Raw genomic sequence first — 26,029 nt, forward strand, 5'->3', positions numbered from 1 at the left:
TTGACCTTTTATTTTCTATGGGAGCGAATGTGATCTGCATCCAGGAAACGTGGTGTATTAATGTGTTAGACGTTTTAAAAGATTTCTATGTACTGGAAGTTCCTGCCACCCCTTCCAAGAAAGGTCATGCTAGGGGGGGAATTGCCTGTTTATTATCTAATAATCTGCAGTGGAGGTTTGCCCATTACATTGACCCTAGTAATCTCTTCCAAGCTATAACAATAGCAAACCTGTCGGGTAACCTAAAAAAGTCTTCCGTTGTAATTATTAATGTGTACATCCCTCCTGAAGAGCGTTTTAATCTCATATTGAAGCAGGTTGTTCGATATATTGGCCAAATTAAAAATGTACCATCTCCTCCGGAAGTTATCCTAGTAGGAGATTTGAATTGCAAAATTTCCAATACTAGTTTGAAGCTGTTCAGAAATAAACCCAAAGAAGAAGCGCATCTTGTACCCCAATCCCTCTTCCCAGATAAAATAGTGACTAATAAAAGAGGGAAGATTCTGTTAGAAGAACTTGCGGCAGTCGACGGACTTATATTAAATGGGAGACTCCCGTCTGATGTGCCTGCTAAATTTACACACAAGTCCCCTTTCGGGTCTTCTATTCTTGATTATGCAATATCGGATTATGGTTTGTTTTCCTGTATTCAGGACCTTAAGATAATCCCAACTACTCTGAGCGATCACTGTATAATGCTCATAACTATTTCCTTAAACCCAACACCCACTGTGCCATGGGCCCTTAATGGCAGTGATGTAGCTTTTCATGCTTCTTCGGGAAGATGCTTTTGGAATCCCTCTGCCATTAATGGGGTCCATGACAAACTATGTAAGACTCTACTAGAACTTAATGAGTGGTGTGGTTCGGAAATAGTTAATTTCGAAAAGCTTTTGCGGAATATCATTTTAGATGTAAAAAAGGCTACTCGCCCTAGAAAAGGGGCAGTTGTGCCTAGTGCACTACGCATCCTGAACAAAGAAATAAATAAACTAGTCCGTGAGCAATATCTAGACAGAGTTATGGAACGCGAAAAAGAAATCTCTAGGTTAAAAAGAAAGATGTAGATTAAAGGCGAAAATAAAAAAGGAGAACGAAGATACAGTCTGGATCAACTTAAGGGAATCAGTTGTCCATGGTAGGATTAGAGATTTTTGGGCAATAATTGGGAGGGGTTGCGGTACTAGAACAAGCCCTCGCCCCATCCCTATAGCTGAAGAGGTTTGGATCACATATATTCGGGACCTCTACGCTGGGAATGGCGTATCAGGGGAGGATATTGTCCTAGCTACAACGCCTGAGGAACTCATTTCCTACCCTACTGAAGAATCAATTGAAATAGCTATAAGGAACATGCGCTCCTCTGGTGCAATGGGTCCCGATGAACTCCCCATGACAGTCCTAAAACAGGATCCCCCAACGTGGAGCAAAATCTTATATCCATTGTTTAAAGCCTGCTTCATGTCTAACACGGTTCCTGCCTCCTGGAGGGGAAGTATTTTGGTCCCTATTTTTAAGAAGGGAACTAGGGACTGTCCCAGTAATTATCGATTGATCGCCCTCCTCGACTCTATCGGAAAGGTTTTTGCGAAATGCCTCTTAAGTTTTCTTTCCGATTGGGTCGAGGAGAACAACATCCTGCCACTTGAACAAACTGGCTTCCGTAGGGGGCATGGTACTTTAGACAATCTCACCACTCTTCAGGTGGTAACTGATAAATATGTGCAGGTGAGAGGGGGGGTCGTCTATGCGGCTTTTATTGATTTCTCCACAGCGTTCGATAAAGTGGATCGTAGAACGCTGTGGAGAAAGTTGGCAGAGCTTGGTGTCCCATCCTACTTATTGGAGCTTGTCCGCACGCTCCATTCAGAGACCTGGTGCAGTGTTTTGCAAGGGGGTGAAAAGGGGCTTTCCCATCATATTCCTTCCCTGAATGGCCTAAAACAAGGCTGCTTATTGGCCCCCCTTTTGTTCTCCTTGTATACGGTTGACCTGCCTGTTGCCCTGTCTGCCAGTGAAGGTATTGCTCCGGTGATTGGGGGGTCCCCAATATCTTGTTTGATGTACGCAGATGACGTCCTTATTTTGGATCTGACCCCCAAAGGCCTTGCAAATCGACTACAAGCCCTCCATGATTTTTCTGTTGCGCATTGCATGAAGATTAACATCTCCAAGAGTAAAATTATGTGCATAGCTGGAAAAAAGAAGTGCCGATCGGAAAATTATGGTTGGTATATTGATGGTCAAAAATTGGAGGTGGTAAAAACCTATACTTTTCTGGGGAAAATCATTGCTGCTAACTTGAGCGAGAGGCCTCACATTGAGCATAGTTCACGGAAAGCCCTCGCTCATGGCAAAGGTCTAAATTCCCTGTATCAGGCCACTGGGAAAAGGCATTTCTCGTGTTTATTGGAGGTATTTAGATCCAAAATTCCGGCAACGATGCTTTATGGTATCAAACTTATTGAGATGAAATATTGGGACTTCTGTCATAAGATTGAGGGGAAACTTTTAAGATCCCTATCTTCCCTGAATACTGCGTGTCCTTTGGCCGCTTGCAGGCTCGACTACGGTCTCAGGAGCAGCTGGGTACAGGGTCTATGTGCCCTGGTAAGATGGGTGGCTTGCCTGGCTAGAGCTGAACTGGGGACGATGAGAGCTCTCCTCAAAACTGAATTACTGGGCAATTTTAAGGAGTTTTCACAAATTGTAAGGAATTTCAGAAAAGCTGTAACCTTGTTGAAGTTAGATGAAAACTCTCTGTTTCTGCAATCTCCCTTTCAGTTAAAACTCCTATTAAAACAGGCCTCGTGGGAACTGTGTTTCCAGGCAGATAAGAAGATAATTCATGAAAAAAGGGGAGTAGACCTTCTGCGTAATTCTTATTCGATTAAATTGGCTCAACCTTATGTTACATGGAACTTGTCACATGGTATCCATAGATTATGGTTTTTGTTACGTTATGACCTATTACCCTTAAATCTACTTTTATCAAAATGGCATGGCTCTTCCCCTATGTGCAATCTATGTAACCTGAGTACTCAGGATCGGACGCATGTTCTGCTGATCTGTCCTGCGCTTCGTATATTGCGTCTCAAATGGTTAAAACCTATTTGTCTTCGTTTGGGCATTTCTAATTTGAACAGCTTTTTGCAAGCACTTTATCGGCCTCCCAATGAAATGTTCTGTTTCTATATTTTTAAATTTTTCAAAGGTTTTTTAGCTATTTATTAATAGGTTTCTGGAGATGTTCGTCAATGCTTCCTGTTGTAGATTTGTCATTGTATGTTATTTTTATTCAAATATGCGTCTGAATGTCATTTTTCTTGCGATTGTAACATGTCTTTTCTTTATTATTGTGAATTTTTATGTGGCCCTCTTTGAGAGCCAAAACATAATAAAATAATTGAATTGAATTGTAGGAATCAGAATATATTAGCAGATCCCTACGTACATTGCATTTTGCGAGTCTATAATAGCGAATTGGTAAAATTCGGTATTAAAGACTCGCAAAGTGTAATGTTGATACATCTGACCCAAAGTCCAGGCTGCTCTCTCATAGCACAATTTGGCATTGTACGCTGGCTAGAGGCATAAAGCAGTTCATGTTCCGGGACTACTGGACAAAACAATAGACAAGCTGAGCCTCAACTGATACTGAGAACAAGCACTTTCGATAAAAGTTGTTTGAGAGGCTTTCTCAATTGTTTTCCTCTGACCTCTTTTCTCCCAAAAAGGTGCGGAAGCAACAATTCAAAGATGATTCTCACTGCTTTAGACTAAGCTCACCCATGGGGGTCCCAGACCGTCTTCAGTTGTCTTTTCTGCAGCACACAAGGCTGCTGAACAGGTCAGATTGGCTTTCGAAGATGTTGGGCAGACTCTACCATTCCAGCCCTGCGTCACTGAGCTTGGAGCGCTTGGTTCCTAAGTTCTTGCAGTCCGCACACGTACAGCTTCACAAGGACTGTGTGGCCATCCTGATGCTGATGAAGCGTCCTTCAGCAAGGTCTTCCTATGCATTGAGTTGGAAGAGGTCAGACTGAGATACTCGGCTCCAGTGGATCCGTCTAGGACCCTGGCCTTTTGTACTGAAGTCATAAGACCATTTGAACCAATTTACAAGCTTCATTGGTCTTACACAAAACTTTTGAGTGCAGCCATGTGAGTAGAGAGTTGTATGCGTGAACGGATATATACAATTACAAGAGTAGGGTAACCCAAGAAGAAAGAGCTGCAAAAACAATCCTTTCAATAAAAGCTTTTAAATTACCTTTTTGGTAGTACAGTCTTCTTCAAACAGCACCTCAGCGTTTTCTTCTTCGCCAGTCCCATCCTCCTCATCGTCGTCATCTTCGAAACATCCCACTGCATCTACTGTAATTAACTCCTCTGCGTCCTCAGGGCCACCCGGCTCCTTCTCCAAGACTCTCTCCTGCAATGAAGGGACAGGCCACAGTCAGCTCACAACTCTGGATTCTTTGAGAAGCAGAAGAGGTAGGATGGAAATCATCTTGGGATCTACAAAGCAGGACCTCAGGGAATGGAGGGGGTGTACGGTGGGATGAACCAGCGTAGAGAAATCCACAGATACCCAGATGTAAAAGTAAGAAGCGACCTGGCCATTCAAGGTCTTACCGAGTCATGGACTAACAACTCAACACACAGTACCACATGTAAAGGAGATTATGCTGATCTGTAACTATAGGAATTCCACTGGTTTATTTATGTTCTTCTGTGTTAATATGAAGAAAATAACAAGTGTTTTTAAAATGGGTTCACACACCTGTAAATCAGTCTTGAAACTTGACATCCCTATTCCTCTTCAACTTGAGAAGTCAGTAACTGACTTTTCCACTCCCACCCAGTGAACGCTAGGAAATTGTCTCCTCCAATCAACCCTGGCAGTCTTTAGCAGCCACAAGTCTAGGTTTTCTTTACCTCACGAGCCTTTTCTTTGTGCTCTGGTGACTTCATGTGTTCCACAAACTTCCTTGGAGTTTTGAAGTGTCGGCTGCACACAGTGCAGAAGGGACGCAGGGAATGTTTGGCCAGCTGCAACAAGAACAACAAATGACAGAGTGAGATGGGACAAGTAGCTGTTGTGTTAGTGGCCATATTGCCCCGCTCCCCCACCCCGTTATGAACATGGGGCTGCCCTTTCTAGCACGGAGGCTTCACATAGGCAGATTTTGGACAGTTTCATCAGTTTTCCTACAGAGGTTTTCAAGCTGCAAGTGGACACGGTGCTGAGATTGATGAACTTCTGTTCCCGCATACAATATAGTGCTGCAGGTTCAAATTAGGGGTAACATTCTTACCTTGAAAAGCATTGCACCCCACCGATCCAGCACAACCACAGGTGCCAACCCTTGTCGCTACCACAAATAGCTCTTGCAAGGCTGATCTATTCCTCTGACCAGAGCTTCCTCCATTACTCCCTTAAGTGGGACCCACTCCCTGTGACACTGCCATACACCTTAGGGCAAGCAGACACCTCATGTATGGAGGTGGGTCGTGTCTCCATGGTCAACACATACATAACTTTCCAGCCCAGTCTGCCTCTGACAGGACCTGCATTGATACCTATCAAAACATGTGACAGCTGTGTAACCACTAGCAACATGCATGTTCTATGTCCTTTCTTAGTGGAATGGAACCGGTGGTGTCAGCGTACGGAATCCCAACATTACCGAAATTAGCTCTCTGGGATACACAAAATGGTATCATTTTCAACCAGGATTGTATCTGAAAGGAAAATGCTACTTACCAGTATGCATCTGTTCTTGGCATGCAGAGCTGCAGAGTTGCACACTATGCATAGATCGCCACCTAGTGTTGGGCCCGGATGATTGCAGTTTGTTGATGTCCTGAAAAGTTCTTTGGAAGTCACGAGATAGGTGACTCCTCCTTTGGACCACATTGCGCATGGGCATCGGCTCCATCCCCATATTGTTTTTCGCCAGCAGGGAAATGATGGAGCTTTGCAAGAAAAAGGAAGGATGTCCATGTAAGCTGTATCTAATTAAGATAATACTGGAACACACAAGGGGAGGCAGGTGGGCGTGCATAGCAGTACCCACTCTTAGCGGCGACCACCAGTATCCGTTGCAGTAGTTTGGAACAGTGTTTTGAGTGCAGCCTGGCCCGCATGAGCTTGTTGCTTGGTTTGCACATCTACACAATAGTGTTTGTGAATATGTGCCGTGTAGACCATGTGGCTGCTCTGCAGATGTCACCTAAGGGACTGTTCCCTAAGAATGCCATTGAAGCCCCTATTTTCCTTGTAGAGTGGGCTTTAGGAGGAACAGATAACGTACGTTTAGCTTTGTGGTAACAAATCTGTATGCATTTGACAATCCATCTGGCTATTCCAGATTTTTAAATGGGATTGCCCTTGTGTGGTGGTGAGAAAGACACTAAAAGTTGTTTTGTCTTACGAAAGGGTTGTGTTCTCTCTATGTAGTATAGCAACGCTCTTTTGACATCTAATGTGTGAAGAGCTCTTTCTGCTACTGACTGTGGTTGCGAGAAGAAAACGGGCAGTTCCACAGATTGATTGAGATGGAAGGGAGAAATGACTGGGCAGGAATTTTGGATTAGTACGGAGAACGACCTTATTATGATGCATTTGCAAGAAGGGTTCTTGAATGCTTAGTGCTTGTAGTTCACTAACTCTCTGCAGAGAAGTAATAGCTACTAGGAATGCAACTTTCCACTTCAAAAATTGTAGTTCACATCTGAGTGAGGGTTCAAAGGGAGGTCCCATTAATCGTGTGAGAACAACGTTTAAATTCCACACAGGTGAAGGCGGTACTCTGGGAGGAAATATTCTTTTGAGGCGTTCCATAAAGGCTAACAGAGATAGATGCTGTCTGTTTTGCAGATATGCTGCTATTGCAGCAAGATGTAGCCTATAGACGTGTAGGCTCAGTTACATCTTTGAGATGCAGTAAGTATCCAATGATGTGTTGAATAGACACATCTAGAGGTTTAATATTGTTGTTGTGACAATATATTACAAATCGTTTCCACTTGGCTGCATAACATGCCCTAATGGTTGGACGTCTAGCTTCATTTATGACATTCACGCAGTCTGGAGGAAGGTTGAGATATCCAAATTCTAGGATTTCAGGAGCCAGATCGCAAGGTTGAGCTGGGTCCGGCTGTCTGGTCCACGTTGGAGCAACTAGGATGAGGGTCAGAGAATGCTGCTGTAGTTTGCGTACTACTAGTGGCATGAGTGGTAGAGGTGGAAAAGCGTATGCAAATCTGCCTGACCAGTTCATCCATATTGCATTGCCTTTGGACAGTGGGTGTGGATATCTGGCGGCGAAGCTTGGGCATTTGGCATTTTCGTGGGTGGCAAATAGTTCTATATGAGGTTGTCCCCACATCTGAAAGAATGGCTGAAGAACTTGCATATGACGTTCCGACTCTTGGGTCTGTTGTGTTTGACGACTTAGCAGATCCGCTATGGTATTTTGTACTCCCGGAACATGCTGGGCTAGAAGGAATATGTTTTGAGGTATAGCGCACCGCCATATGTCCTGTGCTAGTTGAGAGAGCTGCAGGGAGTGTGTGCCTCCCTGCTTCTGTATGTAATACATGGCTGTCATGTTGTCCGTGCGGACTAACACAGCTTTGTTTGATACTTGCTTTTGGAAAGCTTTTAGTGCTAGGAATATTGCTAGTAACTCCAGATGATTGATGTGGAGTAACTTTTGTTGCGGTGTCCACCTGCCTTGCTTGGTGTGTTGCAGTAGGTGAGCTCCCCAGCCGGAGAGCGATGTGTCCGCAGTCAAGATTATCTGAGGAACTGGCTCCAGGAACGGTCGTCCCTAGGAAAGGTTTTTGGTGTTCCACCAGTGCATAGAGCGATGAGTCCGACCGTCTACGAACACTAGGTCTGTTAATTCCTTGAGCCTGGTTCCATTGACTTGATAAGCACTCTTGTAGCGGACGCATGTGAAGTCTTGCATGGGGCACTATGAAAATGCAAGAGGCCATCATTCCTATGAGTTGCTTGAACACTCAAGCTGGAAGGGAGTGTTTTGGCTGAAACTTTGTTCGAAGAGTTTGCATGCTGGCTATCCTTATTGGAGTGGGATAAGCTAGGGCTGTTGAGGTGTTTATTATGGCACCAAGGTACTGTTGTACTTTGGATGGTTGCAGATTAAACTTGGTGTGGTTTATTGTGAACCCCAAGTTGTGGAGCAGTTGGATTGTGGCCTGAGAGTGTTCCACGCATTGGTTGTATGAGCTGGCTTTTATGAGCCAGTCGTCGAGGTACGGGAAGACATGGATGTGCCGTCTTCGTAAATGCGCCACCACTACTGCTAAGCACTTGGCAAATACTCTTGGTACTGTTGTGACTCCGAATGGGAGTACTTTGAATTGATAGTGCTGCCTGTCTATTACAAATCTGAGATACTTCCTGTGAGCCTTGTGAATTGGAAAGTATGCGTCCTTGAGATCTAGAGTAGCAAGGAAGTAGTTTTGTAATTGGAGTGTGACCATGTGGAAGTGGTCTGACTGTATGTATATGTTTAGCGGTCTGAGGTCCAGAATAGGCCTTAGAGAGCCGTCCTTCTTTGGAATTAGAAAATATAGAGTAAACCCCCTTGTTTTGTTGGTGCAGAGGAACTGGTTCTATTGCACTTTTTTCTAGCAGAGATACTACTTCTTGCTTTAACAGTGATAGATGTTCTTGTGACATTGGACGCTTTTTGGGTGGTATGTTTGGGGGGGGTAGATGTTAGTTCTAGACAGTGACCTGACTGAATAATTTGTCGCATCCACCTGTCTGATGTAATGTTGGTTCAGGCAAGAAGGAATTGTTGCAGTCTTCCCCCCACAGGAGTGGAATGTTGGGGGGGAAGGGGAGGAAAGTCATTGGGTGGGGGTAGAGGCAGAGCGGGAGTTGTTGGTTTTGCATCTGCCTTAGTTGTTGTTACCCCTGAACCTCCTCAATGGTAGCCCTTAGTGAATGTGGATTGGCTAGGGGTTTTGTAAGAAGTGGAGGGACTTTCCGAGGAGTAGCCTCTTGTGTTGCCTCTGTATGATGAGCAACGAAAAGAACGTCTGGGAGCTTGCTGCTGTAAGGCTCCCATAGATTTTGCTGTATCGGTGTCTTTTTTCTTAAGACACGTCAACATTTGGGCCAAATAAATGTGTCTCATCAAATGGCTGATTAAGGATGGAGTTTTGTACCTCGGGTTTAAAACCTGAAATACGTAGCCAGGCATGTCTACATAGAAGGGTGCTGGTATTGATTGCCCTTGAGGCGGTATCTGCAGCATCTAGGAATGGAAGTATTAGTAATATTTTTACCTTCCTGTATAAGTTCATTGGCCCTATTTTTGTATTTGTCTGGTAGATGCTGCATTATGGACTCTAGTTCATCTTGATGTGCCCTGTCATATCTTGCCAGCAGCGCTTTGGTGTTGGCAATGAGCCAGATGTTAGCTGCTTGTGCCGCAGTTTGATTGCCGGAGGCGTCAAGGAGCTTAGATTCTTTGTCTGGTGGTGAGGCCTCACCTGATGTCTGAGAATTAGCACATTTGCATGCATTAGACACTACTAAAGAATCTAATGGTGCTGGACCTTTAATATAAACTGGATCTGTAGGGCAGCTTTATATTTTTTCTCAATGCGAGGATTGAGGACCCTAGCCCTGACAGGATCCTTAAAAACCTCTGTTGCATGCTTGATGACACCCTTAAGCACTGGCAAAATGGCAGTAGACCTTTGTGTGTTATCAAAAGTGTCTAATAGGAAATCTTCCTCCACCGCATCGGTGTGTAAGTCCACCCCATGATACTGGGTAGCTCTTTGGACTAGTAGGTTAAAACCTATAGTGTCCTCTAGTGGGGAAGGTCTGGAAGGGTATATATCATCTTGTGGGACGTAAGGCACATCAGGGGTCTTGTAATCATCCCATGGATTAGGTGACTGAGCAGGACTTTTGGTCCCTGCTGGGTCATGTGCACCCCCACCTGTGCCATCAGAGTCTGTGTCTACATCATCGTCTGGAATAGTTGATGGTGTCGGTGAATGGTGAAGTGGTGTAGGAGGAGGAACAGTATGGGGAGGTGGTGGAGAAGGGACCTTTAATGGAGAGGTTGCAATGTCTCTCTTCTTTGGAGGAGGAGGAGGAGGTGCTGGCGCCTCAAGTGGTCTCTCCTTGGAGCTAAGAGTCAATTGACCAGTCCTAGGATCCTTTACAAGAGTTTTTTATAAGGATCCGGTGTGAAAAGTTCTTCTGAGAAGGGCAGATCCTTCGGCGTCAGCGCCGTAGGTTTTTTCGGCTCCGAGTCAGGACCTTGTCTTGGGTGTTTTGGTTTAGAAGTGTGCCCTTTTGAAATGTCTTTTACCAGAACCTGTTTTTTCGGTTCCGGGTGTTTTTTCGACTCCGAAGCGTGTGAATCTGGAGCTTTAGGCGGTTTTTTACTCAGTATGGTTTCGGCATTGATGAGCCGCTGCCAGTCTTCGGCGCCGTGTGCTTAGGTGTCGGAGCAACAGTTGGCGTGGTTGAGGAAGATGTCTTCTTCTTAAGAGTCGGTAAAGGATCGGCACCGGGGATAGACTGGCTCGAGCCCGAGCCGCCTAAAGGCTTAGTGGGCTTCTTTGCTGGACCCGAAGGCGGGCGTGAGAAGCAGTCTCTCGGTGTGCAACCGGGCCCGAAGGTGATGGTGTGACCGAAGGCTTTTTTGAGGGTTGGGGTTGACGGTCTTACTTACGACCCGTTGAGCTGGAGTGATGTCCTCGACGTGGGAGTCTTCGGCGTGCTGGTGTTCTGGCACGTTGACACCCTCTTCAAAGATGTCGTTGGGGATCGAAGCTGATGAGCGAGCTATAGTTCTTCGGGCTCGTCGGTCCCGAATCGTCTTATTGGAGAGGAATGAGGCACAAGCGGAACAGTCTTTGGCCTCGTGCCCCGTTGAGAGGCAAAGGTTGCACACCTCATGTAGGTCGGTGTGGGGAAACTTCGACCCACACCGAGGACACTTCTTGAATGGCGTCCTTTCCATGAGCCAGAAAGTAAAGCCTAGGTAGGCCCTAAGGCCTTCGCCGACGACCGGAGTTGAAGACTTCGAGTGGTGAAGAATCACGTCGATGTGGAGGGCGATCGAAACAATACCGCCGAACTGGGTGAGGATTGCGCGCCGAAGGAAATTCAGTTCTAAACCGGAGCGCATGAAACACATCCGAACCCGATGGCGGAAAAAAACAACCTGGGGATGGAGCCGATGCCCATGCGCAATGTGGTCCAAAGGAGGAGTCACTTATCTCGTGACTTCCAAAGAACTTTTCAGGACAACAACAAACTGCAAATATCCGGGCCCAACACTAGGTGACGATCTATGCACAGTGTGCAATCTGCAGCTCATATGCCTCGAACATGGTGTTATGGAGAGCTCCAAACTATGAATGAAATCCATTTCCACCCCACCCTCGGACACAGATCCGCTCCCCATACACACCGCTCAGAGCTCGACTAGCCCCAGCGGAGCTCGGTGACGCCTTCATTCCTAGGAGACGCCTAACTGTCCTCTCAGATATTTGTTTTGGAGGCTGAACTAGTGGCACCAGAGTTTTGAAAGTTGGAATTCTGGCTGCATTTGGGTAAATTACTCCCGTCTGACAATGTAGAATTACTACCAAGTAAGGCTGTATTTTTAGTGGTTGTAAGTGTGATGTTACTGCATTTATTGTAAAATCTAGTTTGTGCAGTAAATTGATTGTGTTTGAGTGCTTTGCAAAACACGTGTAATTTATGTTGCTTGTGATAGGCCAATCGTCTAGATATAGAAATCCGTGTATATTTTGTCTCCTTAAATGGGCTGCTACTACTGCCAGACATTTGGTAAATATTCTGGGGGCCTTGGTGACCCCAAAGAGTAGAATTTTGAACTGAAAGTGCTGTCTGTTGAAGGCAAACCTGAGATATTGCGAGTGTGCTGAAGGAATCGGGTTTGGAAATATACATCCTTTAGATCTAATGCTGTCATGAAATCTCCTTTTTGGAGAAGTGGAATTTTATCTAGAAGAGTGACCATATGAAAACGTTCTTAGAGGATATATCTGTTTAGTAGTCTAAGATCTAATATGGGTCTTAGAATTCTGTCCTTTTTGTGAATCAGAAAGTAAGGGCCAGATGTACGACCCTTCCATTTTGCAACTCACAAATTGCGTTGTTTTAAGATTCCCAATGGGGTCGCAAACAACCTACCTCATCAATATTCATGAGGCGGGCGCGATTTGCAACCCCATTGGGCATGGCCAGCACTCACACTCACTTGAGCTCGGGCCGTGGACGGCGCATGCAGAGTGGGGCGAATTCGAGGTTTCCGGCTGCTGCCAGAGATTGCAGTTGAATAAATCCGGTGTTCACTGGAGAAACAGTCTTTGGAAGTGAAGGCAGGAAGGTCCTCTGGGGTTTTTGAGGTTGCTGGATGCAGGATACACCGGGATTTTGCAGGAGCAGTTTCGAGGGGGAGACAGGACAGTGGGGTTGGGGCCAAGTCAGTGGGCTTCTTCCTTTTGTTAACTGCTGCACAGCTGTTCGGTCCTCCTTCTTCGTTTCTTCTTGTTTCTTGTCTGGATCTGAGGAAGCAAGGTTCAGGGGTGCCCCTAAATACTAGATTTAGGGGTGTTACAGGTAGGTAAAAGGCAGGGACCAATGGTGCCCCTCCCTGGGGTGGGTACACTCCCTATTATGCCACCCTCCATTGGGAGGGGTGCATGTGCTTGTCCCTGGTTGGATGAGTCCCCCCATCTTCAAGATGGCATGGACAGAGAGTTGGGCTTCACATCGCCTACCCCACCTGAGGGGTGGAGTTGGCAGAGGTGGGCACACCTCTCTTCCTCACTTGTTTTTCCCACAGATTCTCCGACCCAAAGTGGGGGTCAGAACCAGTGGGGACCAGTTGCTGAAAGCAGTAAATGGTCTGGAGAGGCTCACAAAGGCGGCATGCCTTTGAAGCTTCCCCTTCATGAACGCTGCCCATCCTGGGGGAGGAGGCTTGGCAATGTGCATTGTTTCAGACTCCAGAGAGCAGCAGGCTCTCGACCCAGAGGTCCAGAAACATGTCTGGTGGTGGAGCTGAAATCAGCCAGTCAGCCTGGACACTAGTGGTAGGTTCGTTTTCAGGGGGCATCTCTAAGATGCCCTCTGTGTGCATTTTTGTTATTAAATCCCACACTGGCATCAGTGTGGGTTTAATGTGCTGAGAGGTTTGATACCAAACTTCTCAGTTTTCAGTGCAGCCATTATGGTGCTGTGGAGTTCATAATGACTAACTCCCAGCACAATATACTCTTAATGGCAGCACTGCACTTACAATGTCTAAGAATGGACTTATACACTGTAAGGGCACATGGCTCATGCACCTGTACCCTCACTACTGGTTTAGGGCACCCAGCTAGAGAGGTGACTGATCTATGCCAGGGCAGTGGTTTGTAGGCATTGCACAAAGCGATGTGTGCCATGACAACTCTTCACTTTGTTCTGCACCAAGACACGCAGCCTGCAAAGATAGTGTGTGAGTGTCAGGGTACAGGGCCTCTGAGGGTGGCACAAGAAGTGCTGCAGACCTTAAAGGCCTTCTCTGCTCACAGTGACCTGAGTACCTGTGGTACCATATACCAGGGGATGACCTGTGGCCAGAGACGCCAATTGGGTTTAGGCTTCAATGTAGTTTTAGGTAAAGAACATAAGCCCTGAGTGCCTGATTAGCAGGAGCCCAGGGCACACTCAGTCAAAGTACATCAGCAATTCAGCAAAAAGTGGGGGCAACCATGCAGAAAGAGGGCATTTTCTCACACAGTGGGGACTGACTCCATAAAGCTTGTACAAATAGGATTCATACCCTCCTTGGTCAACATATATATTATAGAATGTCCAGGCTAAACACCACAGTTGTCCACATGTCCTGATGAAGAACCACATGCGGTGGTAGAAAATACCCTTATTGCGGAAGACGGGTCGAAACGTCGACAATTTTCCCTTTTATGGCCTGTAATACTACCCGTTGACCCGTGCTCAATGCTCAGAGGTCATTTATGGGATGACATAGTAGAGTGACAATGTATACAGGCTTAACATTGGTTCGGCAGATTATGGACCTATTCCAACCAATGTTGTGTGTTTAACCCCTTCCATGCGACCGCAATTTCCCTGGTGTGCTGTAAACAACAGGAACAGGGGCGGGCCGTGACGAACCCCAGCCATCATCAGCACACGAGCACCGTAGTGCATGACGGCTGGGGTTCGTCATCAGCATGGAAGGGGATAAACTAGGATACAATTGTTGTTTACTATTCTTTTCGATTATCTTTTCACGTTCACTTCACACATGAGCACTCCTTTCTTCACCCTTTTCTGACAACTGTTTATGGTCTTAATGTAATTGAAAATAGCTTATTCAGAATGACATAAAAGAAAGATTTTATCTTACTAAATTGTTTTGTCATTAGTTTTTCTCTTGTGGTCACTAATCAATGCATCGGACAACTCTCTGCATAACCATTTGAATTAAGTCCCACACTCTTTGGGGTGGGTCATCATATAAGTCAGGATCAAGTGTTGTTGATACTGTACAGATTCCCAGGTCCTTATACGTTCTTTGGGAGATCCTATTATTATTTAATAGGCCCTATTTATAATGTCATACTATCTGAGTATTATCTGATGGGGAGAGTTTAGAGGGATAAAGGTCTGGATCTGTGTCAAATGTGCCCCAGTCATTTGCGGGGGTAGTGTTTTTTGATCATCCTCACACCGATCCCTTGTAAGGAAAATGCTACTTACCAGTATGCCTCTGTTCTTGGCATGTAGAGCTGCAGAGTTACACACTGTGCATAGATCGCCATCTAGTGTTTGGCCCGGATGTTTGCACTAGTTTTTGCCTCGAAAAGTCTTTGGAAGTCACGAGATAGGTGACTCCTCCTTTGGACCACATTGCGCATAGGCATCGGATCGTCCTTAGATTGTTTTCGCCAGCAGGGAAATGATGGAGCTTTGTAAGAAACCGGAAGGATGCCCATGTATGCTGTATCTAATTAAGATAATACTGGAACACATACTGGTAGCCGGGGAGGCGTGTGTAACTCTGCAGCTCTACATGCCAAGAACAGATTCATACTGGTAAGTAGAATTTTCCGTTCGAGGCATATGAGCTGCAGATTACACACTGTGCATAGATCATATAGCAGTACCCCTCCTAGCGGCGACCACCAGTATTTGTCGCAGTAGCTTGAAATAGTGTTTTCAGTACAGCCTGGCCCAGAGTAGTTTGTTGTTTGGTTTTTCTTGTAGAATGGGCCTTAGGAGGGACAGATAACGTATGTTTAGATTTGTGGTAGCAAATCTGTATGCATTTGACAATCCACCTGGCTATCCCAGATTTTGATATAGGGTTGCCTTTGTGTGGCGGTGAGAAAGACACTAAAAGTTGTTTTGTCTAACGAAAGGGTTGTGTTCTCTCGATGTAGTAAAGCAAGGCTCTTTTGACATTAAGGTATGAAGAGCTCTTTCTGCGTCTGTTTGTGGCTGCGAGAAAAATACAGGCAGTTCCACAGATGGATTGAGGTGGAAGGGAGAAATGACTTTAGGAAGAAATGTAGGATTTATTTACAAAGTTTTATATAGCGCGAACAAGATCCCAAAGGATATCAGAGCGCTTTACAAAGGAAGGAGGGAAGGACATAAATCCAATATTGACAACAGTAAGAATACACAACAGGAATTCCAGCCTAAATCCCAGACAAATAAACGCATTACAGTTCGGAGAACAACCTTGTTATGATGCATCTACAGAAAAGGTTCCTGAATGGTTAGTGCTTGTAGTTCACTAACTCTTCGTAGAGAAGTAATAGCTACTAGGAAAGCAACTTTCCATGTTAAGAATTGTAGCTCACATTTATGTAAAGTTTCAAAGGGAGGACCCATTAGCTGTGTGAGAACAATGTTTAAATTCCACACAGGTGAAGGTGGTGCTCTGGGAGGAATTATTCTTTTGAGGCCTTCCATAAAGGCTTTTATGGCAGGTTCTCTAAAGAGTGATAGATGTTGCCTATTTTGTAGATATGCTGCAATGATGCAAGGTGCAGTCTAATAGACGTGTACGCTAAGTTACATCTTTGGAGGTGCAGTAAGTATACTATGATGTATTGAATAGACACACCTAGAGGATTGATGTATGGCAGTATATTACAAAACGATGCCCTAGTGGTGGGACGTCTAGCTTCTCTAATAACGTTCATACAGTCCGGGGAAGGTTAAGGTAACCGAATTCTAGGACCTCAGGAGCCAGATCGCTAGGTTGAGCTGAGCTGGGTCCGGGTGTCTGATCTCTCCATGGTTCTGTGTTAATAGGAGTGGAGATAGGTATAGCTTTTGCTGCAGTACTATGGAAAGTTCTAGCAATGTGGTGTACCACAGTTATCTGGCCCAAGTTGGAGCAACTAGAATGAGAGTCAGTGAATGTTGCAGTAGTTTTCGTACCACTAGACGGTCACCCAGGCCCTCGTCACCAGCCGACTGGACTACGGCAACGCCATCTACGCCGGAACCACCGCCAAGCTCCAGAAGAGACTCCAACGGATCCAGAACGCCTCAGCCAGACTCATCCTCGACGTCCCACGACACAGCCACATCTCCGGACACCTGAGAGACCTGCACTGGCTCCCGGTCAACAAGAGAATCACCTTCCGTCTCCTCACCCACGCACACAAAGCCCTTCACGATCAAGGCCCGAGCTACCTCAACAACCGCATCAACTTCTACGCTCCCAAACGACACCTCCGTTCAGCCAGTCACGCCCTCGCCGCCGTCCCCCGCATCCGAAGAGCGACGACAGGAGGAAGGTCCTTCTCCTACCTGGCCGCAAAGACCTGGAACTCCCTCCCTCCCGACCTGCGCCTGACCCAAGACCACCTTGCCTTCAGGAAGAAGCTCAAGACCTGGCTGTTCGAGCAGTAGCAGCACCCCCCCCCCCCCTAGCGCCTTGAGACCCTCCGGGTAAGTAGAGCGCTCTATAAATGTCTATGATTGATTGATTGATTGAGTGGGAGAGGCAGAAAAGCGTAAGCAAATCTGCCTGACCAGTTCATCCATATCGCATTGCCTTTGAACAGTGGGTGTGGATATCTGGCGGCGAAGCTTGGGCATTTGGCGTTATCGTGGGTGGCGAAGAGGTCTATTTGAGGTTGTCCCCACATCTGAAAGAACGGTTGAAGAACTTGAGGATGAAGTTCCCACTCGTGGATCTGTTGTGTCTGACGGCTCAACAGATCGGCTATGGTGTTTTGTACCCCTGGAACATGCTGGGCTAAGAGAAAAATGTTCTGAGGTATAGCCCACCTCCATATCTTCTGTGCTAGCTGAGAGAGTTGCAGAGAGTGTGTCCCGCTTTATTTTTGTATGTAGTACATGGCTGTCATGTTGTCAGTGCGAACTAAAACAGCCTTGCCTGATATTTGCTTTTGGAATGCTTTTAAGGCTAGAAATACAGCTAGTAACTCCAGGTGGTTGATGTGGAGTAACTTCTGTTGCGGTTTCCACCTGCCCTGCATGGTGTGTTGCAGTAGGTGAGCTCCCCAGCCGGAGAGCAATGCGTCCGCTGTCATGACTATTTGAGGAACTGGCTCTAGGAATGGTCGCCCTATGGAAAGGTTTTTGGTGTTCCACCACTGCATTGAGCAGTGAGTAAGATCGTCCTCCAACACTAGATCTGTTAGTTGACCTTGAGCCTGGTTCCATTGGCGTGCTAAGCACTCTTGAAGGGGACACATCTGGAGTCTTGCATGAGGCACTATGAATATGTAAGAGGCCATCATCCCTATGAGTTGCATGAACAATCGAGCTGGAAGAGAGTGTTCCTGTTGAAATTTTGTTAGAAGAGCTTGCATGTTTGCTATTCTGACAGGAGAGGGATAAGCTAGCGCTTTTGAGGTGTTTATTGTGGCACCGAGGTATTGTTGTATATGGGACGGTTGCAGATGGGATATGGTGTGGTTTATTGTGAACGGCAGGTTGTGGAGTAATTTGATACTGGTGTGAGTGTGTTGTACACACTGGCTGTATGAGCTGGCTTTTATGAGCCAGTCGTCGAGATATGGGAAGACGTGAATGTGCTGTCTTCTTAAATGTGCTGCCACTACTTCTAGGCACTTGGTAATCACTCTTGGTGCTGTTGTGACTCCGAATAGGAGTACTTTGAATTGATAGTGCTGACCGTCCACAACAAATCTGAGATACTTTCTGTGAGCGGTGTGAATGGGAATGTGGAAATAGGGGTCCTTGAGATCAAGGGTAGCAAGGAAGTTGTTTTGTGAAAGGAGAGGAAGGGCCTCCTGGAGTGTGACCATGTGGAAGTGGTCTGATTTTATGTATAGGTTTAGGAGTCTGAGGTCTAGAATAGGCCTTAGAGAGCTGTCCTTTGGGATAAGAAAGTACAGGGATTAAACTCCCTTGTTATGTTGGTGCAGGGGGACTGGTTCTATTGCACTTTTTTGTAAGAGGGATATTACCTCCTGCTATAGCAGTAACAAATGTTTTTGTGACATTGGACACTGTTTGGGTGGTATGTTTGGGGAGGGGGGGGTATGTTAGTTCGAGACAGTAACCCGATTGAATTGTTTGTCGCACCCATCTGTCTGAAGTGATGTTGGTCCAGGCAGGAAGGAATTGTTGTAGTCTTCCCCCAACTGGAGTGGAATGGTGTGGGGGAAGTGGAGGGAAGTCATTGGGTAGGGGTGGAGGCAGAATGGGATTTGTTAGTCTTGCCTCTGCCTTTGTTGTTGTTATCCCTGTAGCCCCCTCTTTGGTAGCCTCTAGTGAAGGTGGATTGGGTAGGGGTTTTGTAAGAAGTGGAGGGTCTATCTGAGGAGTAGCCTCTGGTGGTGCTTCTGTATGATGAGCGGCGAAAGGAGCGTCTGGAAGCTTGCAACTGCAATGCTCCCATAGATTTAGCTGTGTCAGTATCCTTTTTCATTTTCTCAAGGGATATGTCAACATTAAGGCCAAATAGGTGTTGCTCATCAAATGGTTGATTGAGGTTGGAACTCTGGCCTTCAGGTTTGAAACCTGAAATGTGTAGCCAGGCATGCCTGCGCAAAAGGACACTGGTGTTAATTGCCCTTGAAGCAGTGCCTGCTGCATGTAGGGCACAGCAGATGGAGGTATAGGTAATAGTTTTACCTTCTTGTATGAGTTCATTGGCCCTATTTTTATATTTGTCTGGGAGATGCTGCATTATGGATTCCAGCTCATCATAATGTGCCCCGTCGTACCTCGCTAACAGTGCTTGAGTATTGGCAATACGCCATATGTTTTCTGCCTGTGACGCCGTTTGTTTGCCAGAGGCGTCCAGGAGTTTAGACTCCTTATCTGGTGGGGGGCCTCACCTGATGTTTGGGAAAAAAAACAAGTTACTTACCTGTAACTGTAGTTCTCCAGTTTTGGAAGCTTTCATAGATTCACATGCCTGAATTATTCCCTGTCGTCGAGACGGGAGTCTCTGGTACATAAAAAAGCAATGCTTAGCAGTATAGCAAATGAAAAGAGGCCCATTTCCCTTTTGCAACCCATAGCCTTTGTTACGTAAAAAAAGGCCCAAATTTTTCCCTGAACCAATCAGCTCTCCTCACCCTCTAGAACACTCCTGAGAGAACCTCTTGCCCCTCAGATTTTCGCACACTTGTGCATACCAAACACTTTTCGTGCCAAATCCAAGGTGGGCCTTTCAGGGGAGGAAGGTGGGTGCATGTGAATCTATGAATGCTTCCAATACTGGAGAACGAATAGTTTCTTACCTGTCGGTGTCGTTTTGCAGCTTGAAGATCTTTCTGGATTCACTATGCTGTGCATATTCCGCTATCTGGTGGTTGGGTCCGGAATCGTAGTCTTTTTTTCTCTTTTTTTTTTTGTAGCCCAGGTGGGCGTCGACGTCCCACCATTTGGTGTACCTTCGGTGACGTCGGCATGCTTCCGGCGGAAGCTCCCACCCTTGGGCGCTATCTTCGGATTATTTTTTTCTCTTTTGTGTCCTTGTAGTGAATCCATGGCTATGTTTGTTAATCCTTTCTCCAACGTAATTCTTTTCACGTATCTTGTAAGCTTCAACTTGCTTTCTATTCCATGTGTTTCCACCTTCTTCTCCAGCCTCATCTTTCTGGCGGAGGCGGGTGGGTTCGCTAGTGAATCTAGAAAGATCTTCAAGCTGCAAAACTACACCAACAGGTAAGAAACTATTCGTTTTGCAGCGTGAATCTTTCTGGATTCACTATGCTGTGCATAGATTTTGTAGCGGTTTCGTTACTTTTGTGGCGGCTGGGTGGAAGATGAGCGTTGGTTGTTGAATATATGTTGAAGCACTCTTTGTCCTACTTGTGCTTCCTTGTTCATCTGTACATCCACGCATTAGTGCTTAGTGAACGTGTGCACTGAAGCCCATGTTGCCGCCAGGCATATGTCCTGAATTGGTGTGTTGGCCAGAAAGGCAATTGTTGCTCCTTTATTCCTGGTCGAGTGGTCCTGTGCCCCTCCTGTTAGCTTCTGCCCCGCTTGCTTGTGGCAGAATTGTATCGTTTGTGCGATCCATCGAGCTATGGTGTTTTTAGTCACTGGTCTACCCAGGTAACTGTTTGCGAAGGATACGAAGAACTGTTTTGTCCTCCTGTGTTCCTTCGTCCTTTCAATGTAGTGCATCATTGCCCTTCTAGCGTCTAGAGTGTGGAGCGCCTTCTCAGCGCTTGTCGTGGGGTTCTGGAAGAAGCTAGGAATTTGAATACTCTGATTCATGTGGAACCTTGACACCACCTTTGGCATGAAGTGCGGGTCTGTTCTCATCACGACCCTGTCACTGTGTATCTGGATGTAGGGTTCCTGCAGTGTTACTGCCTGTAGTTCGCTCACCCTGCGCAGTGAGGTGATTGCTACCAGAAAGGCTGCTTTCATTGTCAGCATTTGCAGTGATGCCTTGTGTATGGGTTCGAAAGGTGCTTTCATGAGCTCTGTCAGTACCACATTCAGGTTCCAAGCCGGCAGCGGCATCCTTTTTGGTGGCGCTATTCTCTTAGCCCCTTCCAGGAATCTTTTTACTACTTGAGATGTAAAGAAGCTTCTCCCTGTTTCTCCTCTTGTGTATGCCACAATCGCTGCCAGGTGTACCCTCAGCGAGGATGAGCTTAGCTTAGCTTTTATTAGGTGTGTGAGGTATCTCAGCACCGTTCATTCCCTGGTCAGCTTTCTATGGAGTTTTTTCTTGCAGCACCATTGAGTGAATCTTTTCCATTTTCCCCCATAGCAGTTGCGTGTGCTAGGCCTTCTTGCCTCTCGCAGCACCCGCAGGGTGCTCTCTGGTAGTTTTAGATGTGCGAACTCTAAGTCCACAGGAGCCAAGCTGAGAGGTGGAGGCTCTCCGGCTCTGGGTGTAGAACTTCTCCGTTTTCCATGGAGAGTAGGTCTCTTCTTTTTGAGAACTTGTGGGGTGGACCCTACGCCATCTCCACTATCTGTGAGTACCAGGTCTCCCTGGCCCATTGTGGTGCCACCAGGACATGTTGCTCGTCATGCATTTGTTGAGAACCCTGGGAATCAGTGGTATCGGGGGAAAAGCGTAAGCAAATGTTTTTGACCAGCTTATCCATAGGGCATTCCCTTGGGATAGTGCCTCTGGTTGTCTGGATGCCAAGTACTGGCATTTTGCATTCTGGCGTGTTGCAAACAAGTCTATTGTCGGAGTGCCCCACCTCCTGAATAGTCTTTCTGTTTCCTGTATGTTGAGTTCCCACTCGTGGGATGCTGAAGTCTGCCTGCTGAGCCAATATGCTTCTACATTGTCCTTCCCTGGCAGGTGTATGGCTAGCAGGGTGTTACCCAGCGAAAAGAGGACGCTCAGCCTACTGAGAGAGAAACGTCACTACCAGAAGGGGCGAGCTCTGACAGTGAGGACAGTGAGCAAGATCTTGGGAATGATGGCGTCATGCATACACCTGGTCCCCAATGTACACCTGCAGATGAGACCACTCCAAGAGTGGCTGTAACAGCAATGGTTACAAGCTACAGGAAGCTGGGAGGATCTAGTGGTTGTAACGCACAAGGTGCAGGAAGAAATGAAGTGGTGGACCAAAGAGAGGATAACAATAGGGAAGCCTCTAACGCCACCTGACCCAACAATGACCATCACCACAGACGCATCCCAGAAGTGGTGCAGGCCCTTTAATATAGACTCGATCTGTAGGGGCAGCCTTATACTTTTTCTCGATCTGGGGGTTGATGACTCGAACCCTGACTGGATCTTTAAATACTTCTGGTGCATGCTTAATGACCCCCTTAAGCATGGGTAGAATTGAGGTGGACTTTTGTGTGGTGTCAAAAGTTGTCCATGAGAAAATCTTCCTCCACGGGGTCTGCGTGTAGGTCAACCCCATGGTATTGGTCAGCTCTATGGATGAGTTGGTTAAAGCCCACAGTGTCCTCGGGTGGGTGGAGGCCTGGAGAGTTATATTTCATCCTGTGGAACATTAGGGACGTCTGGGGTGCTATAATCATCCCAGGGGTCAGGGGAGTCAGGAGGACTAGGATTCCCTAGTGGTCCATTGTCCGCACCTCTCCCTGTATCATCAGAGGCGTTATCCACATCATCATCTTCTACTGGAGATGGGGATGGTGTAAGAGAGTGATGTGGTGGAGGAGGAAGAGAAGGGATCCTTAATGGAGAGGTTGCAATGTCTCTCTTTTTAGGAGGCGCCGGTGCAGTCACATCTAGTGGTCGCTTTTTGGATCTATGAGTCAAGAGGCCAGTTTTGGGAACTTTCACAAGAGTTTTTTGGGTAGGATCTGGTCGAAATAGTTCTTCTGTAGAAGGTAGATCCTTTGGTGCCGAGGTCTTTGGTTCAGTAGGCTTTTTCGTCACCGACTCAGTAGCAGTTCTAGGTTCTTTTGGCTTCGAACCGTGACCTTTTGTAGTCTCTTTGGCCAGTGGAACGTATTGTTTTGTCTGTTCCGAGGCCTTTTTCGGTTCCGAGGCATGGGAGTGGGCCCTTTGGAGGCAGTTTTTTGGTCGGCTCCGAGTGTGTTCTCGGGGTCGAGGAGCCATTGCCAGTCTTCGGTGCCAAGTGCTTAGATGTCAAAGCAGCGGTCGGCGTGGATGAGTAAGAGGATGGCTTCTTTTTCGGTGCAGGTAGGTGTGTGTCAGTACCGGGGGTAGGCTGACTCGAGCCCGAGTCGCCTGAAGGCTTATTAGGTTTCTTTACCAGGCACGAAGGCGGGGCATGGGAAGCAGTCTCTCGGTGTGCACCTGGGCACGAGGGTGAAGGTGTGACCGAAGCCTTTTTCGAGGGTGGGTCGGGTTCGACGTATGTACTTGCGACCCGCTGTGCCGGAGTGATGTCCTCGACGTCTGAGTCCTCTGCTCCGGAGTCACTGACTATGCCTTCTTCGACCCGCTCCTGTTCTGGCACGTCGACGCCCTCTTGGAAGATGTCGTCGGGGATTGAAGATGATGAGAGAGCCATGGTCCTTCGAGTTCGTCTGTCCCGAATTGTCTTTTTGGAGGGGAAGAAGGCACAAGCTGAACAGTCTCTGGCCTCGTGCTCCGGTGAGAGGCAGAGATTGCACACATCATGGAGATCGGGGTGGGGAAACTTCGACCCACATTGAGAACATTTCTTGAATGGCGTCCTTTCCATGAGCCAGAGGATAAGGCCCAGGTAAGCCCGAAGGCCTTCGCCGATGACCGGAATCGAAGACTTCGAAGTTGTTGAGACTTGCGTCGATTGGGGAACGCGTTCGAGACAATACCGTCGAAAAGGGTGAAGGATTGCGCACCGAAAGTAGAATCGATTCCAAACCGGAGTGCAGGAAACACATTAGAGCCCAATGGCGGAAAAAAACAATTTATGGATGGAGCCAATGCCCATGCGCAATGTGAACCAAAGGAGGAGTCACCTATTTCGTGACTTCCAAAGACTTTTCAGGACAAAAATCCGGGAACAACACTAGATGGCGATCTATCCAACAGTGTGTAATCTGCAGCTCATATGCCTCAAACATGAGTTTTCTGACCTGTTAGACGGACCGGGAGGGTCGGCCGAGATTACGGGGAGAGGTCTCCAGGGAGAGCCGTCTCCAACGACTGTACAGATAAGTAACTTCCCCCCCACAGACGGACACCACACAAGATTGAAGGTTAACGAGACTTTATATGCACTTCTTAGGTTACGTTGATATAATACAAGGAGGTCTGGACTCAGGGGTCCCCTCGGTTCTGATCTCTGGTTGAGGAAAAGGGTAGCGGGACAGTCTTAGTTACCAATGAGTTCAATAGCTCTCAATCCTTGAGCTCGGCGTGGTTGCTGGTCGGGCCGTGGAGGAGCCAAGCAGGTCCCGAGATGGCTGAAGGGTGGTCGGCGGGCCGTGGAGAAGCCAAGCAGGTCCCGATATGGATGAAGGATGGTCGACGGGCCGTGGAGAAGCCAAGCAGGTCCCGATGCAGATGACAGTTACAACGGTCCGCGGCCTCGCCAGCAGATCCGGACGACGGTGAAGGATGAAGGTTACGACGGCTGTGGCAGCGCCAACAGGCAGGATGATGGTGCACAGGACAGAGCTACGGCAGCGCCAGTAGTCCGTCCAGGATGAGTTCTTCTTTCGTCTCTCGACTCCAAGATACAACTGCCTTCCTGTTCTGGAGCTGCCCCAGTTATAGGGCTGGCGTGCTTTGATGTCCGGACCCTCGCACTTGGAGGTCGGGAGGTCCGGGATGAGGGAGTCCAGACACCCAGCAGGGGGGTGGAGCCAGCGCCCGGGGAGGCGATGGGCGAGCGGCACTTGGCGGGGGAGAGCCATCGGCACCTCTTTCTCTCATTGACTTGCCAAGTAGCCCGCTCACCTCCTGGGTGGAGGGTGGTGCCGGAATGTCTGAGGCCGGGCTAGGCCCGGGGTTGAGGTCGATCGGGGGCCAGGCGGCCTCGTGGCGAAGTGTCCAAGATGGCGGCCCGGGCTGGGCGCGTGGGTCGGCCGTGGATCGGACCCACGAGGTTATCATGCTCGAGGGCAGGTGTCCCTGAGGGGACGTAGGACGTGCAATGGTGGTGTGTGGTGCTTGTATGACTGACTCGGGCTTGGTCGAGCCGGGGGAGAGCGGCCCGTCATGTGGCCTGTCCAACATGCGTCCCCCCCAGCTGAAGGCGGGGAGAGTTACCCATCCTCTTGGGGACTCTCTTCGTCGAGGCGGAAAAACCGGGACAGGCCATCCGCGTTGGCGTGGTCAGACCCAGGCCGGTGTTCAACGGTAAAGTCCATACCTTGCAAGGAGATGGACCAGCGTAGCAGTTTTGGGTTTTCCCCCCGCATATGCATCAACCACTGCAGGGGTCGGTGGTCAGTCTGCACCCGGAAGTGGGTGCCAAAAAGGTAGGGTCGGAGCTTCTTGAGGGCCCATACCACAGCGAAGGCTTCCCTCTCTATGGTGCTCCAGCGTTGCTCCTGTGGTAGGAGTCTCCGGCTGATGAAGGCCACCGGTTGATCAAGGCCTTCGGTGTTCACCTGGGACAGGACCGCCCCAATGCCCTGGTCGGAGGCATCCGTCTGGACGACGAACTCCCGGCTGTAGTCTGGGGCCTGGAGTACAGGAGCGGAACACATGGCGGCCTTTAGCTGTTCGAAGGCCGCTTGACACTCTGGGGTCCAGTTCACCTTCTTGGGCTGATTTTTCGACGTGAGTTCGGTGAGAGGCCCCACGATGGTACCATAGTCTTTCACGAACCTTCGGTAGTAGCCCGTGAGGCCCAGGAAGGCTCGCACCTCAGTTTGAGTGTTAGGGGGTTGCCAGTTCTGGATGGCAGCAATTTTCAGTTGAAGAGGGGCCACTAGACCGCTTCCCACTTGGTGTCCGAGGTAGGTTACTGACCCTTGTCCAATTTGACATTTGCTGGCCTTGATCGTGAGGCCAGCTCGCTGAAGGGCTTGCAACACTGCTTGGAGGTGGTGGAGGTGCTCGGTCCAGTGGTGGCT

General features: G+C 47.7%; 1 protein-coding gene across 2 annotated transcripts in view; it reads right to left on the reverse strand.

Moving 5' to 3' along the window:
* Nucleotides 1-26,029, reverse strand: part of CIZ1 (CDKN1A interacting zinc finger protein 1) — a 748,675-nt gene that overhangs the window by 142,450 nt on the left and 580,196 nt on the right. For both annotated transcript variants that reach the window (XM_086924896.1, XM_086924897.1), the window contains exons 12-13: nt 4,945-5,058; nt 4,277-4,438 (exon numbers count right to left, since the gene is read on the reverse strand). In XM_086924896.1, the coding sequence (XP_086781022.1) occupies nt 4,277-4,438; nt 4,945-5,058 (276 nt within the window). The remainder of the gene's footprint in view (nt 1-4,276; nt 4,439-4,944; nt 5,059-26,029) is intronic.

This window comes from Lissotriton vulgaris, chromosome 5, assembly GCF_964263255.1.
Source record: "Lissotriton vulgaris chromosome 5, aLisVul1.2, whole genome shotgun sequence".
Classification (NCBI taxonomy): Eukaryota; Metazoa; Chordata; class Amphibia; order Caudata; family Salamandridae; genus Lissotriton; species Lissotriton vulgaris.